The 22020-nt window shown below is 40.7% G+C and overlaps 1 protein-coding gene across 1 annotated transcript in view; it reads left to right on the top strand.

The window, feature by feature from the left end:
* LOC126419763 (cubilin-like) overlaps positions 1–22020 on the top strand; it is a 753686-nt gene that overhangs the window by 459627 nt on the left and 272039 nt on the right. Inside the window, exons 45-46 of the mRNA XM_050086938.1 lie at positions 1386–1570; positions 19935–20159. Of these exons, the coding sequence (XP_049942895.1) occupies positions 1386–1570; positions 19935–20159 (410 nt within the window). The remainder of the gene's footprint in view (positions 1–1385; positions 1571–19934; positions 20160–22020) is intronic.

Here is a 22020-nt window from a genome sequence, read left to right as displayed (position 1 = left end):
ACCCATGTTTTGTCACCAGTTGTGACCCTTTTGAGCAAATCGGGATCATCATTCATGTCATCCAAGAGGTCTTGAGCAGTGCTCATGCAACGGTTCTTCTGATCAAAATTGAGAAGTTTTGGAACAAACTTCGCTGACCCATGTCTCATGTCCAAAACATCGGAAAAAATTGCATGACATGAGCCGACCGATTTGTCAACATCTTTCGCAACTTCTGTTATGGCAATTTGTTGATTTTCTGAAACAATTTTCTTCACAACTTGGACGTTCTCATCTGTTGTTGATGTGCTGGGTTGTTGATGCGCTGGGACATCCAGAGCAAGGTTTGTCATTGGCATCTTCTTGGACATCTTGGAAGAGCTTGTACCACTTGTAAACATTTTTTTTTTTTTTACTTAGAGCATACTCACTATATGTCACTGTCAACATTTGAAGTGTTTTAGAGCACTTGATTCCATTTTTTCACACAAAATTTGATACAAATTCATTGCTCCATTTTTTATAGTGATCAAAAGTCACCGAGCACACTAAAACATGTCTAACCTATGTAGCTGTCAAAAACAAATGAAGTATGCTGTACACTTGAAATTGTAAACATTTGTTTGGGACATGTGGATGAATATAAGGAGGGAAAAAGTTCGATAATAGAATGTACGTTGCCCGAGCAGTTTGGAAACATCCTGAAATTTTCACTTTTAACCTGTACATTTTAAAGCCATTTACTGAGTAGTTTGGAGTAGAGTTTTAATAAGAGATGGTAACATGAAATTTCCTTTGTTTCTAGTATCATAAATATTTTAAAATTAGTTTTGTCTAAATCATTGTGTTTTGTTATGTATAAACAGGTATGACATATAAATATATGGAACAGTTGAAATATTTAGATTCCTAAATCATGGGTGGTATGAATTCCTAGTTTTAATATTACATGTATTTCTATTTTTTTTTTTTTTTTTTTTTTTTTTTTAAATACTAATATCTTATCTCCACTGCCTGCATTTCCCCAAAAGATTGTTACATATCTTACAACAAATTCAAAGTGACAGTATAAACACTTTTCCTAGTGCACAAGTAACTTATGTAGACATTATTGGTTCTAAGATTTTCTATTTGCAGTATCAAGTAACATATTTTGTACAGTTGTTTTATGTGACATATATTATTTTACAATCAGTCCTTCTGGAGGATTTTACTTTTTTGTCAATGTGTGACACAAACATAAATCTTTGCATTTTGCAGACGGTTGTCTTCAGTTTCAGCGTCATGAGTATGTATATTTTTGACTCAAATGCCATTTCTTTTGCACTTCCTCAATAGTTGTAGAAATAAGTAGTGTCTATTATTTGTCTTTGCTTTTTAATTGTATGATTATTCTCTCATAATAGATCTGGTTGTCCTGAGGAAGGTATTGAAGTGCGTGATGGAGGAACACTTGCTGCCAAAATTGTGGGCGTATTCTGTGGTACAGTTGCCCCAAGCACATATACTACTTCATCTAATGTCCTTCACATTCGGTTTTATACTAACACCAACAATCCTCATACTGGTTTCCAGGCAACTGTCTCAATTGGTAAGTATGACCCTTCAGATTGTTGTGTGCATTCATATGTTTAAAAAGAACTCACTTCTTAGAATCAGCAAATAATAATGCTTGCAAATTTGTTTCTGGTGCCAGCTGAGTTTAAGGTTCTTTTCAAATTACTCATTTCATATTCTTTTGCATGTGTTAACTGCAATATTATTTATTTGTGAACAGTTCATTCATTCTATGGTGAGAAAATTCGTGTGCTTTAGCATTTGAAATGTATTATCACTGTCTGTAAACTTATGCCAAATCACTACCAAATTCAACTTTTTGCAGGTGCAGTCAAAATGGTTTGTTGGTACAGTGGTTAGCTAGAGTGCTTTGCTACAGCTATTGGTCACTAGTACCTCTACAAAGATTTGCAATTGTCTCTGCTCTAAATTTTTTATATGAGTTCTTTCAGGGTGATTAGGTGGGGAGGGGAGGGAGTTCTTCAAGCATTTATACTGCCCAGGGAAGTGGAGCAGTATTGAGGGTTCAAGGCCTGCCTTCCCCACACACTGCAGTCACTATACCTGTGCTTTGTGCTGTGAAATGCTCATTTATAAATTTAAAAGAAGTGAATAATTAAATGTTATGCATTCATAAAGTATGAAGTACCTTAGTCTCAAATTTAGTAGTGAAGTTAACTGTTGCAGATCATTTTTCAGTTCTCAGACACAGAGAGCATCCGCTAAAGGCTACTATATAGCACTATGATACACAGTACAGTTTCTTTTCTACAGGTGGTAGTCGTTGAGTAAAAAACGAGTCTCTATGTCTTCAGACTCTTACCAGGTCAGAAGCCTATTGCTCCAGAAAAGACTTACACATGCTATAATACTTCACTATTAGGACCTATTAAAGTAAATAAATGAGAACTGTGTGTTTCCTGTCCTCTCCTACAGTGGTGCTTGGTTTTGTGTTGTGTGTAATTTTTTGCTTCTAAGACTTCCTTCTTTTTTCATGCTTTTACTCTACGAAGGTTTTTTTGCTGCTGGTTGCTGTTGCGTTCTTGCTATAAAATTATACCCTAAGTTCACCACAGCTATTTATGGTCTCAGGTGTGAATGCTGCAGGTTGTGAGGATTATAGTATTTGTTGGCTAGACAATTTTTCTGTTCATTTTCCTATTTGTGTGTTCATGCTACTTAACAGTGATGTTGCTATTGGCTGACTACATCATGTGTCCTATGCTCTGAATGTCTGCTGTCTTCGGCTGATGAGATCACTTGACATGTGCTACGACTGGCTTACAAAAGCGCATCGCAATCTCGATTTCAATGCTTCAGAAAGTAACATGCAGTGTTCATTGGAATTTGAATTTATACTTTCGTAATATGAAAATATGCAGTGTATATGTTGCTGCGTGTAAGACATCTTCCCAAAGCTTTTTTTTCTTTTTTTTCCCTGAGTTTCGTTTTCTAAAGTGCTGGGCAATTCTACACCAGTGTATAAAACCACAACCATTGAAAGGGTTGATAAGTTTTACAGTTACAAAGAAACTTACACTGATACTTACCATGGAAAAAGTGTATTTTCATATGGTAGAAAGTGTATTTTTAACCGGGAAATCTGGGAATTTTTTTTTTTCTTGTCCACATTTACACCCTGATATATGACTGTAGACATGATGATACTGGTATACACTTCAGTTTTGTCGTTTTTTAGGTTTCTGAGTTGTGTCTGAAAGGAAAGTTTTGACAGCTGCACGTCACATGAGTTGTGATGGAGTTAAAGCTTGTTGCGTGGAATTGCTGCATAAGAAAAAAATAAGAAACATGTTTCGATTTGTTTTAGAATGTCACCAGAACCGTTCACATTTCTTCTAAACAGAGCTAATTATGTGATAAGGAAAAGATATTGTAATGCATGAAGCACTGTCTCCAGAATTCAAAATACATATCACATTGCTTGCATTACAATTGAGAACACTTGGCATGCTAGAAGATGCAGTTTTAGTTGGTGATGACACTTTTTCATTAACACCAACAATTATTAACATTAACAACAATAATTATTCAAAGCAGGCTGCATTAAGAAGGGAATGGTTTGCAAACTACTCGATTGAAGATAGATCTGTAGAGCAGTGGCAATATTTCAGAGTTCAAACATATGTGAATGGGGAGCACTGCTATGATATTTTAAATAGATGAATATTGAATTAAGAATGCAGCTTCTTGATTTGTGCAGCGTTCCCTCCTGTCAACAATATTCCTTACAAAATAGTCTGCCAACTCGAACAATGGGATTTTAGTCTTGTAGACAAGAGCATTTCCACAGTCAGAAATTGCACTTGCTTGTATTTTTCTTAATTCGGTTGTGCACATGCTCCTAATTCAATAAATTTTGCTCTGCAGCTCAGGTATTGTCAAACCATCGATGTTCTGATCTTACATGATGGTCTCAACTTATTTTTGTTATTAGGATCAGTGAAACCCCAAAAACACATATGCAAAGCATAGATATCCAAAAATCAAACATTATTCTCTGTTCTTCACTTCATATTTCAGTTTGTCCACACTCTATGAACACATATAACCTCAAAACTCTTGCAACTACTGTCGCCACCATTGGAAGAAGCCGAAAGTGTTTAGTTTCATCAATGAGTTGGGCAAACATGTGGTGCACATGCCCAGTCATCGTGTAAATGAGGCTTTACTTTCAAAGTAAATTTCCTTTTAGACAAAATGAACTATGTGTGAGAATGTATGATGAATTTCTTAAATCAAAGAGATTTTGACTCTCATTTACAAATCAACTCTTTGAGGATGAGCCACTTAGAAAACTTTGAGCCCAGAAGATCTGACATTTATTGTTATTAAACATTTTACTGGCACATTTGTGTGATGTATCTTATGGTGTAACACACACAAAAACAAATCAACATTATAGGCGAAAGCTTAGCTTCTCTAGCAGCTTATTAATCTATTCGTAGTGGAGAGCGGGCATGGTAATTACAATGATAAATAATCTCTAGCACTCCTGTCACTTACTATGAATACTTATAGTCTCACAGCGTATACACAATACATGTAGCATAGAGTGCATACTACAGAGAACTGATCCGGCAAAGATATAGATGTTCTCGCTGCAGTAGGGTAGTGATATTATTGCGGGGTGAGCCAGTGGTTCTACACTCCTGGAAATTGAAATAAGAACACCGTGAATTCATTGTCCCAGGAAGGGGAAACTTTATTGACACATTCCTGGGGTCAGATACATCACATGATCACACTGACAGAACCACAGGCACATAGACACAGGCAACAGAGCATGCACAATTTCGGCACTAGTACAGTGTATATCCACCTTTCGCAGCAATGCAGGCTGCTATTCTCCCATGGAGACGATCGTAGAGATGCTGGATGTAGTCCTGTGGAACGGCTTGCCATGCCATTTCCACCTGGCGCCTCAGTTGGACCAGCGTTCGTGCTGGACGTGCAGACCACGTGAGACGATGCTTCATCCAGTCCCAAACATGCTCAATGGGGGACAGATCCGAAGATCTTGCTGGCCAGGGTAGTTGACTTACACCTTCTAGAGCACGTTGGGTGGCACGGGATACATGCGGACGTGCATTGCCCTGTTGGAACAGCAAGTTCCCTTGCCGGTCTAGGAATGGTAGAACGATGGGTTCGATGATGGTTTGGATGTACCGTGCACTATTCAGTGTCCCCTCGACGATCACCAGTGGTGTACGGCCAGTGTAGGAGATCGCTCCCCACACCATGATGCCGGGTGTTGGCCCTGTGTGCCTCGGTCTTATGCAGTCCTGATTGTGGCGCTCACCTGCACGGCGCCAAACACGCATACGACCATCATTGGCACCAAGGCAGAAGCGACTCTCATCGCTGAAGACGACACGTCTCCATTCGTCCCTCCATTCACGCCTGTCGCAACACCACTGGAGGCGGGCTGCACGATGTTGGGGCGTGAGCGGAAGACGGCCTAACGGTGTGCGGGACCGTAGCCCAGCTTCATGGAGACGGTTGCGAATGGTCCTCGCCGATACCCCAGGAGCAACAGTGTCCCTAATTTGCTGGGAAGTGGCGGTGCGGTCCCCTACGGCACTGCGTAGGATCCTACGGTCTTGGCGTGCATCCGTGCGTCGCTGCGGTCCGGTCCCAGGTCGACGGGCACGTGCACCTTCCGCCGACCACTGGCGACAACATCAATGTACTGTGGAGACCTCACACCCCACGTGTTGAGCAATTCGGCAGTACGTCCACCCGGCCACCCGCATGCCCACTATACGCCCTCGCTCAAAGTCCGTCAACTGCACATACGGTTCACGTCCACGCTGTCGCGGCATGCTACCAGTGTTAAAGACTGCGATGGAGCTCCGTATGCCACGGCAAACTGGCTGCCACTGACGGCGGCGGTGCACAAATGCTGCGCAGCTAGCTCCATTCGACGGCCAACACCGCGGTTCCTGGTGTGCCCGCTGTGCCGTGCGTGTGATCATTGCTTGTACAGCCCTCTCGCAGTGTCCGGAGCAAGTATGGTGGGTCTGACACACCGGTGTCAATGTGTTCTTTTTTCCATTTCCAGGAGTGTACATCTGCACATATCTTCGAGACCAATATTATATGTGAAAGCTTTGTTTTTCTTGTAGCAACACTATGTATATTAATTTAAACCATTAACTTTTCCTATTTGTGTGTTTGCTGTACTTAACAGTGATGTTACTATTGGCTGACTACATCACATGTCCTATACTCTGACTTTCCACTGTCATGAGCTGGCAAGATCACATAACATGAGCTGTGACTGGGTTTCAGAAGCGCATTGCAATCTCGATTTCAACGCTTCGGAAAGTAATATGCAGTGTTTGGTGGAATTCAAATTTATACTTTCGTAATACAAAAATATGCAGTGTACATGTTGCTGCACATCAAAGATTTTTCCAAAACATGTTCTTTCTTTCCTTGAGTTTCATTTCCTAAAGTGCTGAGAAATTCTACACCATTGTATAAAACCATAACCGTTCAAAGGATTGATAACTCTTACATTTTCATGGAAAAGTATACTGTCACTTACAATGGAAAAAGTGTATTTTCACCAGGGAGAAAATGTATTTTTAACCAGGAAACCCAACAAGTTCAATAAGAAAACTACACCTGGTCATTTCATTGGCTACATGAGTGGCAAAGATGGTTACAGAGCGTGGAGTCCATAAAAGATATGTACAACTGGAAATTCGATTGAGTTGGAATTTAATTCCATACCTGAATAAACAGGAGAGAGAAGTGAATCTACTGTTTATCAGATTCAGACTAGTGACCAAGAATATTTGAATGAGTTACTAAATCAACATCCAGTTTGTGAAATACGTCCTCCAGTGAAATTTAGTGACTATGAATGAGGATACTAGCCTCACCTGTCTCAAGAAGCAAATGCATTAGTTTTCCTGACAAAAGCAATCCATGAAGAGCTTGCACCAACAAACTTCAGCGGAGCCAATGAAAGTAGTAATTCCAGTAAAAGGTTTAACGCAATGACAGAAGAAAAGAAAGCATTTGATGAAAATGATACAAGGGATTTGGTGGATTTACCTGAAGGAATCCCCGTTATCAATATTTGACGGGTACTTCATATTAAATAGAAACCTGATGTATCAGTTGATTGATATCATGCTCACTTGGATGTGTGCAGTATGTTTCATTGTGCCGGACTTGATTACGATAGAATTTTTAGTCCAATTGCTCATTATGATGCTATTCAAGCTGTTATAGCGATTCCAGCAGAAGAAAAGTTGAAACTTGGTCAATTCGTCATTAGAACTGCATTTGTGTATTGTGACTTCGATAGAGAGATATATGACTCAACCAGATGGTTTTGATGATGGGTCAGGTCATGTTTGGCACCTCAAGAAATCACTGTATGGACTTGAGCAAGCATCCTGTTGCTGGAATAATAAGTTTCACTCGTTCATGAAAAGAATGGCTTTATTGGTTCTACAGGAAATCCTTGCATTTACAATCACAAAAGCATAATATTAAAATTGTTGATTTCTACTTATTTTGGTGATGGACTTATTGTAGGAACAACTCAAAGTACAGTGAATTAATTTTTAGATTTGTTAAAATCAGATTACAAAATAACAGTGAGATCCTTAGACTCATTTTTAGGCATGCAAATATAGCAACAAGAGTCTGGCTTATTTATTTCACAGTGAGCATATACAGTTCAAGAACTCCAGTTAGTCCTCTCTGGTACGGGTCCCACATACTTGAGCAGTATTCTACAACTGGTCACACGAGTGATTTTTAAACAATTTCCTGCATAGAATGATTGCGCTTCCCCAGTATTCTACCAATTAACTGAAGTTCACCACCTGCTTTATCCACAATGAATGTATGTGATCATTCCATTTCATATCCCTACAAAGTGTTACACTGAAGTATTTGTATGAGTTGGTCAATACAGACAGTGACTCACTGATATTGTAGTCGCAGGATACTACATTTTTTTTCATTTTGCTAAGTGCAAAATTGTACATTTCTGATGATTTAAAGCAAGTTGCCAATTTGAAATCTTATCAAGATCTAACTAAATATTTATGCAGCCTTTTGTAGATAGTACTTCATTATATATAACTGCATCATCTGCAGAAAGCCTGGTTTTACTGTTAGTATTGTCTCCAAGATCATTAATATACTAAATGAACAGCAAGAGTCCCAACACATTTCCCTGGGACACACCCAAAGTTACATCTACATCTGTTGATATAATAAAATAATGTCGTGTGATGAGAGCCTCCCATCGGGAGACCGTTTGCCTGGTGCAAGTCTTTCGATATGACGCCACTTCAGTGACTTGCACGTCGATGGGGATAAAATGATGATGATTAGGACAACACAACACCCAGTCCCTAAGTGGAGAAAATCTCCGGCCCAGCCGGGAATCGAACCAGGGCCCTTAGGGTTGACATTCAGTCACACTGACCACTCAGCTACCGGAGGCGGACCATCTGTTGATGATTCTCCATCAGTGATAACTTACTGTGCCTTCCCGAGCAAAAATCCTCAGCCCAGTCACAAATTTCATTTGATACCCCATATGACTTTTGACAATAAGCATAGATGTGTTACTGAATCAAATGCTTTTCAGAAATCAAGATATACTGCATCTACCTGACTGCCTTGCTCCAAATCTTTTTGTATGTCATGTGAAAAAAGTGCAACTTAGTTTAACATAGTCGACATTTTCAGAATCTGTGCTGACTGCTGGTGAGGAGGTGATTCTGTTCAAGATACCTGATTATGTTTGAGCTCAGAATATGTTCTAAGATTCTGCAACAAATCAATATCAAGGACATTGGATAGTAGTTTCGTGGATCATTTCAGCTGCTCTTCTTATAGACGGGTGTGACCTGTGCATTTTTCCAAGAACTGGGCAGTTTTATGTTCAAGGGATCTGCAATAGGTTATAGTTAGAAGAAGAGCTAACTCAGCTGCAAATTTGGTATAGAATCTGACAGGAATTCCATTGGGCTGTGGAGCTGTGTTCAGTTTTAACAATTTCAGCTGTTTCTCAACACCACTGACAGTAATACAGATTTCATTCATCTATTTAGCGGTTCAAGGGTAAGCTACTACAAACAGTGTAGTGAACGCATTATTGTGGCCAAGATAGAGGAGGAGGAGCAGGAGATTTAGTGTTTAACGTCTTGTCGACAACGAGGTCATTAGAGATGGAGCGCAAGCTCGGGTTAGGGAAGGATGGGGAAGGAAATCGGCCGTGCCCTTTCAAAGGATCCATCCCGGCATTTGCTTGAAGTGATTTAGGGAAATCACGGAAAACCTAAATCAGGATGGCCGGAGACAGGATTGAACCATCGCCCTCGCGAATACGAGTCCAGTGTGCTAACCACTGCGCCACCTCGCTCGGTGCCAAGATAGACACGAAGCCCACGCCTACTACAGTAGTACAAGTTTATATGCCAACTACCTCTGCAGATAATGAAGAAATTGAAGAAATGTGTGATGAGATAAAAGAAATTATTGAGATAGTTATGGGAAACGAAAATTTAATAGTCATGGGTGACTGGAATTCGATATTAGGAAAAGGGAGAGAAGGAAACGTAGTAGATGAATATCGATTAGGGCTAAGAAATGAAAGAGGAAGCTGCCTGGTAGAATTTTGCATAGAGCATAACTTAATCATACCTAACACTTGGTTCAGGAATCATGAAAGAAGGTTGTATACATGGAAGAACCCTGGAGATACTAGAAGGTTTCAGATAGATTATATAATGGTAAGACAGAGATTTAGGAACCAGGTTTTAAATTGTAAGACATTTCCAGGGGCAGATGTGGACTCTGACCACAATCTATTGGTTGTGAACTGTAGATTAAAACTGAAGAAACTGCAAAAAGGTGGGAATTTAAGGAGATGGGACCTGGATAAACTGACCAAACCAGAGGGTGTACAGAGTTTCAGGGAGAGCATTAGGGAACAATTGACAAGAATGGGTGAAAGAAATACAGTAGAAAAAGAATGGGTAGCTTTGAGGGATGAAGTAGTGAAGGCAGCAGAGGATCAAGTAGCTAAAAAGACGAGGGTTAGGAATTTTGAGGTTTTGGAGGGAGTGGAGCTGGAAGTGGGAGATTGAGTAGATGGGAGAGACTGGGTTTGTGTGCAATGAGAGGAGGTTGAGGTTTGCTGGAAAGGTTGTGAAGGGTGAGTGAGTTGCCTTTCTGGAGGTGGGAAACCAGGAGATTGGATAGTTTTTTGAGGTGGAGGGTGGCATGCTGTTCTAATTTATGGTTGGCCTGTAGGAGGATGCTCTGAACAGCCGGTGTGGATGTGGGAGAGGAAAGATTAAGGACTTTTATTAAGGATAGGAGTTGACGGGTGTGTTTATTGGCTGAGTTGATGTGTAGGTGAAGGATTAGGTGGGTGAGGGCACGGATTGTTCAGTTTGGAACTGGTATAGGGACTGATGGAAAAAAGGGTTGTAGCCAGAGATGGGAACTTTAAGTGTGAGGCCTTTGGGGGTAATGCCCACATGCACACCGGCTGTTCAGAGCATCCTCCTACAGGCAAACCGTAAATTAGAACAGCGTGCCACCCTCCACCTCAAAAAACTATCCAATCTCCTGGTTTCCCACCTCCGGAAAGGCAACTCACTCACCCGTCACAACCTTTCCAGCAAACCTCAACCTCCTCTCATTGCACACAAACCCAGTCTCTCCCATCTACTCAATCTCCCACTTCCAGCTCCACTCCCTCCAAAACCTCAAAATTCCAATCAACACAATCTGGAAACACAACACCCTAATTCAGTAGTTAACCTTTCCTCCAAACCTCTCTCCCAATCCGAAACCTCTGTCCTATCCAAAGGCCTCACCTTCAGCCCCACTCCCAGATTCAACCAAACAGCCCTCGTCAAAGATTTACTGTATTACACTCGTACTCTCTGCTGGAAATATCACTTTGCCATGAAGAAAAATGATCCTAATCCTACTCCTAATGATCCAACTCCCCAAGACACCATCCAAATTGAACCCTGCCTGGAACAGTTCCGTCCTCCGTTGCAGCGGGACCCACCTCCTCTTCCTCAAAATCACCCTCTCCAAACCTTCCACGAATTTCTGACTTCCAGCCTTGCATCTCAATCCTTCTTAAAAAACCTTAATCCTACTCCCAACATCACCACTGCTGAAGCCCAGGCTATCCGTGATCTGAAGGCTGACCGATCCATCGTCATTCTTCCAGCGGACAAGGGTTCCACGACCGTGGTACTTGATCGTCGGGAGTATGTGGCTGAGGGACTGCGTCAGCTTTCAGACAACACCACATACAAAGTTTGCCAAGGTAACCCCATTCCCAATGTCCGGGCGTAGCTTCAAGGAATCCTCAGAACCTTAGGCCCCCTGCAAAACCTTTCACCTGACTCCATCAACCTCCTGACCCCACCGACACCCTGCACCCCTACCTTCTACCTTCTTCCTAAAATCCACAAACCCGATCATCCCAGCCGCCCCATTGTAGCTGGTTACCAAGCCCCCACAGAACGTATCTCTGCCTACGTAGATCAACACCTTCAACCCATTACATGCAGTCTCCCATCCTTGATCAAAGACGCCAACCACTTTCTCGAACGCCTGGAATCCTTACCCAATGTGTTACCCCCAGAAACCATCCTTGTAACCATTGATGCCACTTCCTTATACACAAATATTCTGCACGTCCAGGGCCTCGCTGCGATGGAGCATTTCCTTTCACGCCGATCACCTGCCACCCTACCTAAAACCTCTTTCCTCATCACCTTCATCAGCTTCATCCTGACCCACAACTTCTTCACTTTTGAAGGCCAGACATACCAACAACTAAAGGGAACAGCCATGGGTACCAGGATGGCCCCCTCGTACGCCAACCTATTCATGGGTCGCTTAGAGGAAGCCTTCTTGGTTACCCAGGCCTGCCAACCCAAAGTTTGGTACAGATTTATTGATGACATCTTCATGATCTGGACTCACAGTGAAGAAGAACTCCAGAATTTCCTCTCCAACCTCAACTCCTTTGGTTCCATCAGATTCACCTGGTCCTACTCCAAATCCCATGCCACTTTCCTTGACGTTGACCTCCACCTGTCCGATGGCCAGCTTCACACGTCCATCCACATCAAACCCACCCACAAGCAACAGTACCTCCATTATGACAGCTGCCACCCATTCCACATCAAACGGTCCCTTCCCTACAGCCTAGGTCTTCGTGGCAAACGAATCTGCTCCAGTCCGGACTCCCTGAACCATTACACCAACAACCTGACAACAGCTTTCGCATCCCGCAGCTACCCTCCCGACCTGGTACAGAAGCAAATAACCAGAGCCACTTCCTCATCCCCTCAAACCCATAATCCCCCACAGAAGAACCACAAAAGTGCCCCACTTGTGACAGGATACTTTCCGGGACTGGACCAGACTCTGAATGTGGCTCTCCAGCAGGGATACGACTTCCTCAAATCCTACCCTGAAATGAGATCCATCCTTCATGAAATCCTCCCCACTCCACCAAGAGTGTCTTTCCACTGTCCACCTAACCTTCGTAACCTGTTGGTTCATCCCTATGAAATCCCCAAACCACCTTCCTTACCCTCTGGCTCCTATCCTTGTAACCGCCCCCGGTGTAAAACCTGTCCAATGCACCCTCCCACCACCACCTACTCCAGTCCTGTAACCCGGAAGGTGTACACGATCAAAGGCAGAGCCACATGTGAAAGCACCCACGTGATTTACCAACTGACCTGCCTACACTTTGATGAATTCTATGTGGGAATGACCAGCAACAAACTGTCCATTCGCATGAATGGACACAGGCAGACAGTGTTTGTTGGTAATGAGGATCACCCTGTGGCTAAACATGCCTTGGTGCACGGCCAGCACATCTTGGCACAGTGTTACACCGTCCGGGTTATCTGGATACTTCCCACTAACACCAACCTATCCGAACTCCGGAGATGGGAACTTGCTCTTCAATATATCCTCTCTTCCCGTTACCCACCAGGCCTCAATCTCCGCTAATTTCAAGTTGCCGCCACTCATACCTCACCTGTCATTCAACATCATCTTTGCCTCTGCACTTCTGCCTCGACTGACATCTCTGCCCAAACTCTTTGTCTTTAAATATGTCTGCTTGTGTCTGTATATGTGTGGATGGATATGTGTGTGTGTGTGAGTGTATACCCGTCCTTTTTTCCCCATGAGGTAAGTCTTTCCACTCCCGGGATTGGAATGACTCCTTACCCTCTCCCTTAAAACCCACTTCCTTTCGTCTTTCCCTCTCCTTCCCTCTTTCCTGATGAGGCAACAGTTTGTTGCGAAAGCTTGAATTTCGTGTGTATGTTTGTGTTCGTTTGTGTGTCTGTCGACCTGCCAGCACTTTCATTTGGTAAGTCACATCATCTTTGTTTTTAGATATATTTTTCCTACGTGGAATGTTTCCCTCTATTATAACCATATCATCCCTCTCCTTCCCTCTTTCCTGATGAGGCAACAGTTTGTTGAGAAAGCTTGAATTTTGTGTGTATGTTTGTGTTCGTTTGTGTGTCTGTCGACCTGCCCGCACTTTCATTTGGTAAGTCACAAGATATATATATATATATATATATATATATATATATATATATATATATATATATATATATATATATATATATATATATATATATATATATATATATATATATATATATATATATATATATGCTCATTTTAGTTGTAACCATGTCATGATCACTGATAGCAGTTTCGATGTGGACACCCTCAAAGAGGTCAGGCCTATTTGTTGCCATTAGATCCAATATATTTCCATCATGAGTAGGGTTCCTAACTATCTGTTCTACGTAGTTTGCAGAGAAGGCATTCAATAAAGTTTCACAGGATGTATAATCATGCCAGCCACTAACAAAACTGTAATTTACCCAATTAATTATTGGATGATTAAAATCTCCACCGATGATTACAGTATGATTGGAGAACTTGTATACAGGTGAGCTGATGTTTTCTCTAAAATTTTTGGTTACATCAGGGGATAAGTCTGGTGGGTGATAGAAGTATCCAGTTATCATTTTATGTCCACCCCTGATGCTGAGTCTTGCCCAAATTATGACACATACAGCTTCAGTGTCTACATCATTAGATTTGAGTTTCTTGCCTGCTACGACAAATACACCACCTCCATTTCCCATTTGCCTAGTCATTCAATATACACTTCCCCGTAAATCTCACTGCCATCAATTCCAGCTTTCAACAAGCTTTCTATACCTAGTGTTATGTGAGCTTCACTGCTTTTCATGAGCGCTTCAAACTCTGGAACTTTGTTGTGAATACTTTGGCAGTTTACCATTAGGATTTTAATACTCTCATCTATGGAAGAGGTTTCTTTTGATCTTACACTAACAGTTCTAGATACCTTGTAGTTGTCATCATCTGGATTGGATGGTGAGTCACGTAATCTAAGAAACGATTGTGTGCACTGCACATACAGTCAGCTACCTGAGTAACAGCCTCTGATGTGTAATGCACACCTGATCTACTTATAGTGACCCTACAATTCTCAACCCTTTGGTACAATTCCAGGAAGTCGCAACCTAGCTTCCCACAGAACCTTGGAAGTCTCTGGTTCAGTTCATAACTCAGAACTGAATGCACATCATCAGTTCTACAGACAATACTGCAATTAACTTCATGCGCAAGACTGGTCTTAGCAACCTTCTCTGCCAGTCACCAGAATGATGCAAGAATGACCTGAGAGCCCAGATGACAGGCATCATTTGTTCCAACGTATGCCACAATCTGTAGTTGGTAGCACCCTGTTCCCTCAGTGGCTGCTAGAATACCCTCTTCAGCATGCTGAATGAGACCTCCAGGCATACACATTTAGTGCATCTGGTCTCTTTTCCTGTTCCTTGCTTCCAGTTCCCTAAGGAGTACCATCTTTTGCCATACATTTGAACTCCTGACAATTAAAAGACCCCTACCATTTTGCATTTGCCTCCTCCTGACACCAGACAAAACAGATTTCTCTAAAGCAGGTGAAGTCCTGTCCCACTAGCTCAATTTCAGTTTCAGTGAAAGACAGCACCTCAAATGTTTTGGTTAGGGAGTTTGGTACAACACCCTGAGTCCTCCCTGGACCCCATCCACCCAGTACAGGATGCCTAGATCTAATGTTGAGACACCACTTGCAAGTGGGCAAGTAATGACAGATCCTGTACTTTCAGCAGAGGAGACAGGATACATGGGAGAGGGTAGTACTTGAGGTATCTCTGGTAGAGGCATCACAGTGGACAATTCTTGGGAGCTCTTCTAACACATTGATTCACAACAGTTGCCAGTCTTTTGACAGTAGGCAGGGTGATTCCCCTGTAATACCCCTGTTTAATTCTGGAGCCACTTCAAAGAAACATCTACAGTTGAAAAGGGCTGCAGGACTGATAGACACCCTGTCAGAGTCCACGCAGATTTTGCAGCTGACTTGGATCGCATGTTACCCATAATATTCCAAAGACTTTTGCAAAAAATCTGTGCACACTGAGTAGGAGAAAACATAGGTCACACTTATCTACAAAAAGGACAGCATCCAATCTCATTGATTTAATAATCTTCATTGTGACAAGATCCACAGCTCTGATGATGTTTTTTAAATGATTTTGTGATGTCTTCAGCAGACATTGTCTTCATTTGAGGTATTGTTATTCAGTTTTGTCAATTATTCAGTTTTGGCCTTAGGCTTTTCTAGTATCTAAAACAGAATCATTATACAATGGATGCATAGCCTAGGGCAACATTGGATACATCCAATGTATAACACTTCGATTTTAAGTAACTGAAAATCGCATAAGGTAAAAATTGTACAATAGTACATGGAATAAAGAAAATGTCAGCTTAAGGCAGGCTGTTCCAACCGAGCTCCAGGGAGCCGGAGCGCTCCGGAGTGCTCACTGCGGCAGCTCGGAGCCCGCGTGGAGGGGGAAAGCGAACTCACTGCCCCCTGGCCGCATGCAGCCGTAATAATCCGTGCTCAATGACAGCTATGACTAGCTGCGGGAGCTCTGTACCTCTATTGGAGGATACCTTTCTATTCATTGAGAGGGATGGTCGACCGCAGTGTTTTGTATGTCATAAAGTATTTAATTCTGCGAAGAGGTACAATATACAGAATTAAATACAGTCAGGTAGAAGGCGTTGCACGCAGAGAACTGGTAGCCAGGCTTAAGAACGACATACCAGTAGACGTATGTTTAAAAACGGATTCGTAATACGGAGGGTATCAAAAACATGCAACATAGTTCGTGTTCTGTAATGCACCAAGAGGCACTGTGTGCTGAAACAGTAGAGCTAGGTGGCGTAATGAAAGATGTCGTGAACTGTGCGTCGTCAAAGGATTCCTGAAAGATGTGGAAGTGGAGTATGGGGATATATCTTACCACAGTACAGTTCATTGGCTGAGTCGGGGAAAAGTTCTTGATGGTTTCTTTGCCATTAGTGAGGAAATACCCATTTTCTCGAAATGAAAGGGGAGGAAATGTGTTGTCTGAAAGATATAAAATGGATATCAGACCTGGCGTTCCTAGCTGACATAACTATGCATCTGAATAATTTAAATCTGTTATTGCAGGGCAAAGGGCAGCTAATCGTTAACATGCACGACCAGATCAAAGTGTTCATGGAAAAGTTACGTTTATTTGAGAGACAGATGAGTAATGGACATCTAACGTTCTTCAATCATCTTGCTTCTTTAAAACTACCTAATGGTACTACTTTCGGCGATTACCAAGCAAAGTTAAAGCAGCTCATCACGTCGTTTGAAACACGATTCCGAGACCTCACTAGTTTGGAAATGGAACTTAAGGTATTCAGCACTCCTTTTTCAGTTTCCACCGATGACTTGTCATCGTCGCTTCAATTGGAGATTATTGATTTGCAAAATTCAACTTTGTTGAAAGAGAGGTACTACATCACGTTGTATTTGTCATGATGGTAGTGTTCATTACAGAAAAAACATTTCCCAAACTTCACAATAATGCCGCTCAGATCATGTGCATGTTTGGATTTACATTTTGATGTGAGCAGCTTTTCTGAGCAATGAAAACAGTTATAAAGTAAGGAACGATCGCTTCTTCAGGATGCAACAATGAAGGCCATCCTCCGCATTAACGCTGCGAACACTTTGACGCCTGATATTTCCGATCTTGCAATGAAAAGAAAATTTCAAACTACAGAGGCCCAATAAATTTAGTATGCAATTTCTTGTAAAACATTTGTTTCTTATTTATTTCCTGAAGATCGTATTTCCTGGTGTAGCACGTCACCACATCTTAGCAGCTAAGAGTGTGAAGTTTTCGATCTTGTAAGATGCAGCTGGCACATCAAAACCCTTGCCTTGCCGCCTGCCTCAGCCAGCCGTGCCACGTGCCAGCGTGCCGGCCCACTTGACTGGTAACAGTGAGCGACGCGGCTCCCTGGAGCAGGGAGCGCTTCGCGGCTCACAGCGGAGCCCACGAGCTGGAACAGCCTGGCTTAAGGCATCACATAATCATTTAAGAAACAATCTCATTGTCATTAGAACATATTCTGGATGTAACGAGTTATCTTGAACAGAGTTATTTTCTCAGTGCCGATCATCATGGACTCTAAAAACATCATGTTTTGTCCCAATGATCTCCTGAAAACCATGGATCAAGGCAATCAGGTGGATGCAGTATTTCTTGACTTCCTAAGAAACATTAAATGCTGTACCATACCAACCTTTCTTAAGAGAAAGCATATCATCATGTAACATATCATAGAACTGGAGTCATCAACAAATTAAAGGTAACATAAAGTGTGCTCCAGAGAAGTGTTTTGGGAAACTTGCTGTTCATGTTGTATAATAATGACCTGGCATGCAATATTAATAGTACCTCAGATTTTTTTTGAAAGTATGCAGCTATCTGTAATTATGTTCTATCAGAAAGCCAGTCAAATCTCGATAAGATTTAAAAGATGTGCAAAGGTTGGCAACTTGCTTTAAATGCACAGATACGCAAAACTGTACGCATCACAAAATGGGTTACTAGTATCTTATGACAATAGTAGTTGTGAGTTCCCATTGTAGTCATTTAACTCATAAAAAAACATGTGTATAACAATTTGCGGGGAAATGAATTCGAATGAACACAGATAAGACAGTTGGTAAACTTCGGTTCATTGGCAGAATGAAGATTTACAGGTTTGTTTGATTCATGGGGGAGTATCATGGAGATGATGAAAAATATGGTTTTACAGATCCTTGGAGGCAGATGGCAATTATTCCCCAAAAGCTCAATTCCCAGGTTTCAGTAAGCAGTATTTAGTGAACAATCTGGAGATTTCTTCTGCTGCCTATGGCTACTCACATAGGGGTCACTAACACAAGATTAAACTAATGACAGCACACATTCCATATATGAATGGAACAGAAAGAAACATTAACATGTGATGCAATGGCCTCCATGCACAAAAATAATTTGCAAGATATGTATATAGATGTGGATTTGTAATTATTTCACTCTTTGAAATGTACATAAATGCTCTTTATCAGGATGAATGTCTGTGTCAAGTTAAAACAGTTTTACAGACTCAGTCAGTCTGTATTCTTATCTTTTACTGGCAGTATGCTACTGACTTGAATCATCAGGTGAGCCACACAGTCCTATTCAACATTTCATTTTTCCACTCGTTTCTCTCTATATCTTGGAGATTAAAAGACCTGCCTCCAACAGGTAGAGATCTGGGTTTGAGTTGCAGTCTAGAGCATATTTTAACTTACGATAAATCTATATTAATTCATTTTATTAAAAAACAACTGTAAAAAATATTGAAAATACATATTTTGAGGTTTCATCTTTCCTACAATCTGTGTAGAGTGGACAGTTGCATGCTCTTAGAATTATCTAACAAATTTAGATACTGGTCTTCGTATAAAATTATTTTATCCATTCTGTAAGATGTAGTTATTATTGAGCAACATGTACTGTCCCAATTAGCTGTTCATATATGTTTAATCATTTGGACTCATCAGTGCTGTTATGTTTTGTTATCATTACTCTGAATACAGCGTATGTTTAACAAATCTGCAAAAGATAACTGTTTTCTTCTAAATCTCTGTCTACCCTAAAGTATATATCTTAGCTGTCATTTTCTCCTTCTTTTCCTTTAGGTGACTGTTATTGTTTTAGGAAAAGATGAATACCCACACCAGTTATTTATTCTGTCGGACTTATATAATTTCATTGGTCTTCTCAAGATACACAGCCATTTCTTTCTCCTCTGTGTGACTTTTCAATTAAATAAGTACAGATCACCTGAACCAAAAGGTTTGTTTGAACACCACAGTGCTTTACTAGGCGTGACCCTGTTGCAGGTGGTATGCTCTTTGTCTTCCTGTTGTTGAATTTATCTACATAAATAGTTACAGGGAGACCTACAGTTTAATACAGATTCCAAACCACAGCACCACTTCACGTTCTTCCATTAACAAATCATTGCCAGTGGTGAAAGAAGTGATAAGTGGGAGTCAAGGTCCTGGGACTGACTCGTAATAAAATCTACTCATAATTGAATCACAAATTTATAGTCTGGGATTTACCTTGTAAGTCACCAAGACACACTCTGAAGAAATAGTTTTAACCAATATTTGACATTCCATGACTGGAATATTAGATTCCTATAACATTTTAGAAGAGTGGTGTTTCTCTGATTATTGACTATTGGTCATGGAATTAGAGTAAGAACAATTCACTTATCTCTGTGTTTTAGGACTCTGAAGGTTTTGTTAAATGACATGTATTTCATCAAGTTACAATCCATGACAGAAACATTTTTTTATGTTGCAGGGAAGTGTGGTGGTACTCTAAGAGCATACAGAGGTGTGATAAAATCACCTGGTTATCCAGGGAAATATGAGAGAAATATCAAATGCGAATGGAATGTTCGTGCTCCATATGATTACTATTACATTCTGAATTTTCAACTTACGGACCTGGATTTGCCTGGCTATGGTTATTGTGAGGGCAATGACAATGTCACAGTCTCACAAATACTTCCATTCAATGATACTGGTAAGCTAGTTGAAATATCGTTATTAATATTGCTTGTGCAATAAAGTATCCATTACTAAATGAATTAAATGAAACACCCATGTCTACACACACACACACACACACACACACACACATACACACACAGGGAGAGAGAGAGAGAGAGAGAGAGAGAGAGCATGTTACATACTCTTCGCATTACAGCTTGACTGATGTCTTTTTGTGTGTGGCATGTGTATTCGTACCCAAGAATTTTCAGTATTGAGTAACAATAGAATGTACAGAGTAACAATTATTGAACTACATGAAGTAAAATCATAATAACTTCTGAACAATTTGCGTTAGGACGTTCAAACTGCACAGTTAGCCACAAGGTGTGATGGGCTTTAGTATGTGTATGCATGCATGGTTTAGCAATGATGCCCACCTTCATTTGGATGAGTTCATCAATAAGCAAAATCAGTCAAGTTGTGTATAGATATTGAACTAGCAATTAAACATATTTAATGTAATGAGGAAGCAGTTGAAACCTCCCACTTACCCGCACACACACACACACACACACACACACACACACACACACACACCTACAAATTGGTGGATTTTCAATTTAATAATATGTAAATCTAGCTGACTAAGCAAAAAACAGGTTTAACAGTTTAAAGGCAAACAAGTATGAATCCACCTTTCCCCATCCAGACACAAACCATGAACACTGCTGTAATGAGATGGCTTGCACATCTCAATTACATAGATAGCCATATTATTTTTGCAACCACATTGGATGGGTATCCAGAGTCAGGAAGACTAACGTGTAGTTCCTTTGGAGTGGCAGCAGCGTTTTCAATAGTTTAAGGAAACAGTCTGGATAGTTTACTAATCTATAAATCTGTTGTTGTAACATTACACTAGAACATTGATTACCTGTCATTTTTGGGGCCAGCGGGTGGTCAGAATACTAAAGAAATGTCGGATAATCATAGGAGATAGAAAATATTATTTGCAGGAGTCAAAATGATACAACAAATCAAAATTAAGTAAAAAAATAAAGTTTCATTCCTAATAAAGAAAAAGGAAAGCATAACACTTTTAATTCCAAAAATCTGTTTAAAAAAGTGTGAAGTGTTTTTTGTTTCAGTTTCATAAAGTTTCTCAAGGTTTGACTTTGTGGCCGAATCATGGCACTTCTTTGCTGACAATATGTCCATTGCTGTAGTGGTTGGTTGTTGTTCACAGTGTCATCCAAGAGCTCAAGTTTTGGTTGGTCAAGAGAATATAGGTTTATCAACATAAAATCAAATAAGGATAATACAGGAGCTGGTCAGTTAATGAATAAGAAAATTGAAATCTGGCTAAACTACTGTGAATAGCTTAGTGCATAGATTATCTGAGCCAAGAAAGACACTGAAGCCATGACTCACCACAGTAGTACAAGGTTATATGGCTACTAACTTCTCAGATGATGAAGATAATCAATTTTTGTAAATATAATGTGACTGGATGGGTAAAAAATGTACTCATCAAGCAGTGGCAGAAGAACATACTTGTAAAAGATATTAAAGTTTACTAGCTTCCAGAGCTAGTGGCTCCTTCTTCTAGCATAAGGGATGATGGGGAAGAAAGAGGTGTAAAGGAAAAGGACTGATGAGCTTTAGTGAAAGAGATAGAGTTCGGGAATACCCTGGGTCAGTGGAGACTTACCACCGCTTGATGAGTAGATTTTTTATGTATAGAATTACATTAGATGATGAAGAGAATTAAAGAAAATACGCAATGAGGTAAAAGAAATAATTCAATGTGTTAAGAGAGATAAAACTTTAATTATGATTGGGGACTGAAATTCAATAGAAGAAGAAAGAACATAGGGAAAAATAGTGGAGCA

This window comes from Schistocerca serialis, chromosome 9 (genome assembly GCF_023864345.2).
Source record: "Schistocerca serialis cubense isolate TAMUIC-IGC-003099 chromosome 9, iqSchSeri2.2, whole genome shotgun sequence".
NCBI classification, from domain to species: domain Eukaryota; kingdom Metazoa; phylum Arthropoda; class Insecta; order Orthoptera; family Acrididae; genus Schistocerca; species Schistocerca serialis.
This window is presented reverse-complemented; position numbering and strand designations above follow the sequence as displayed.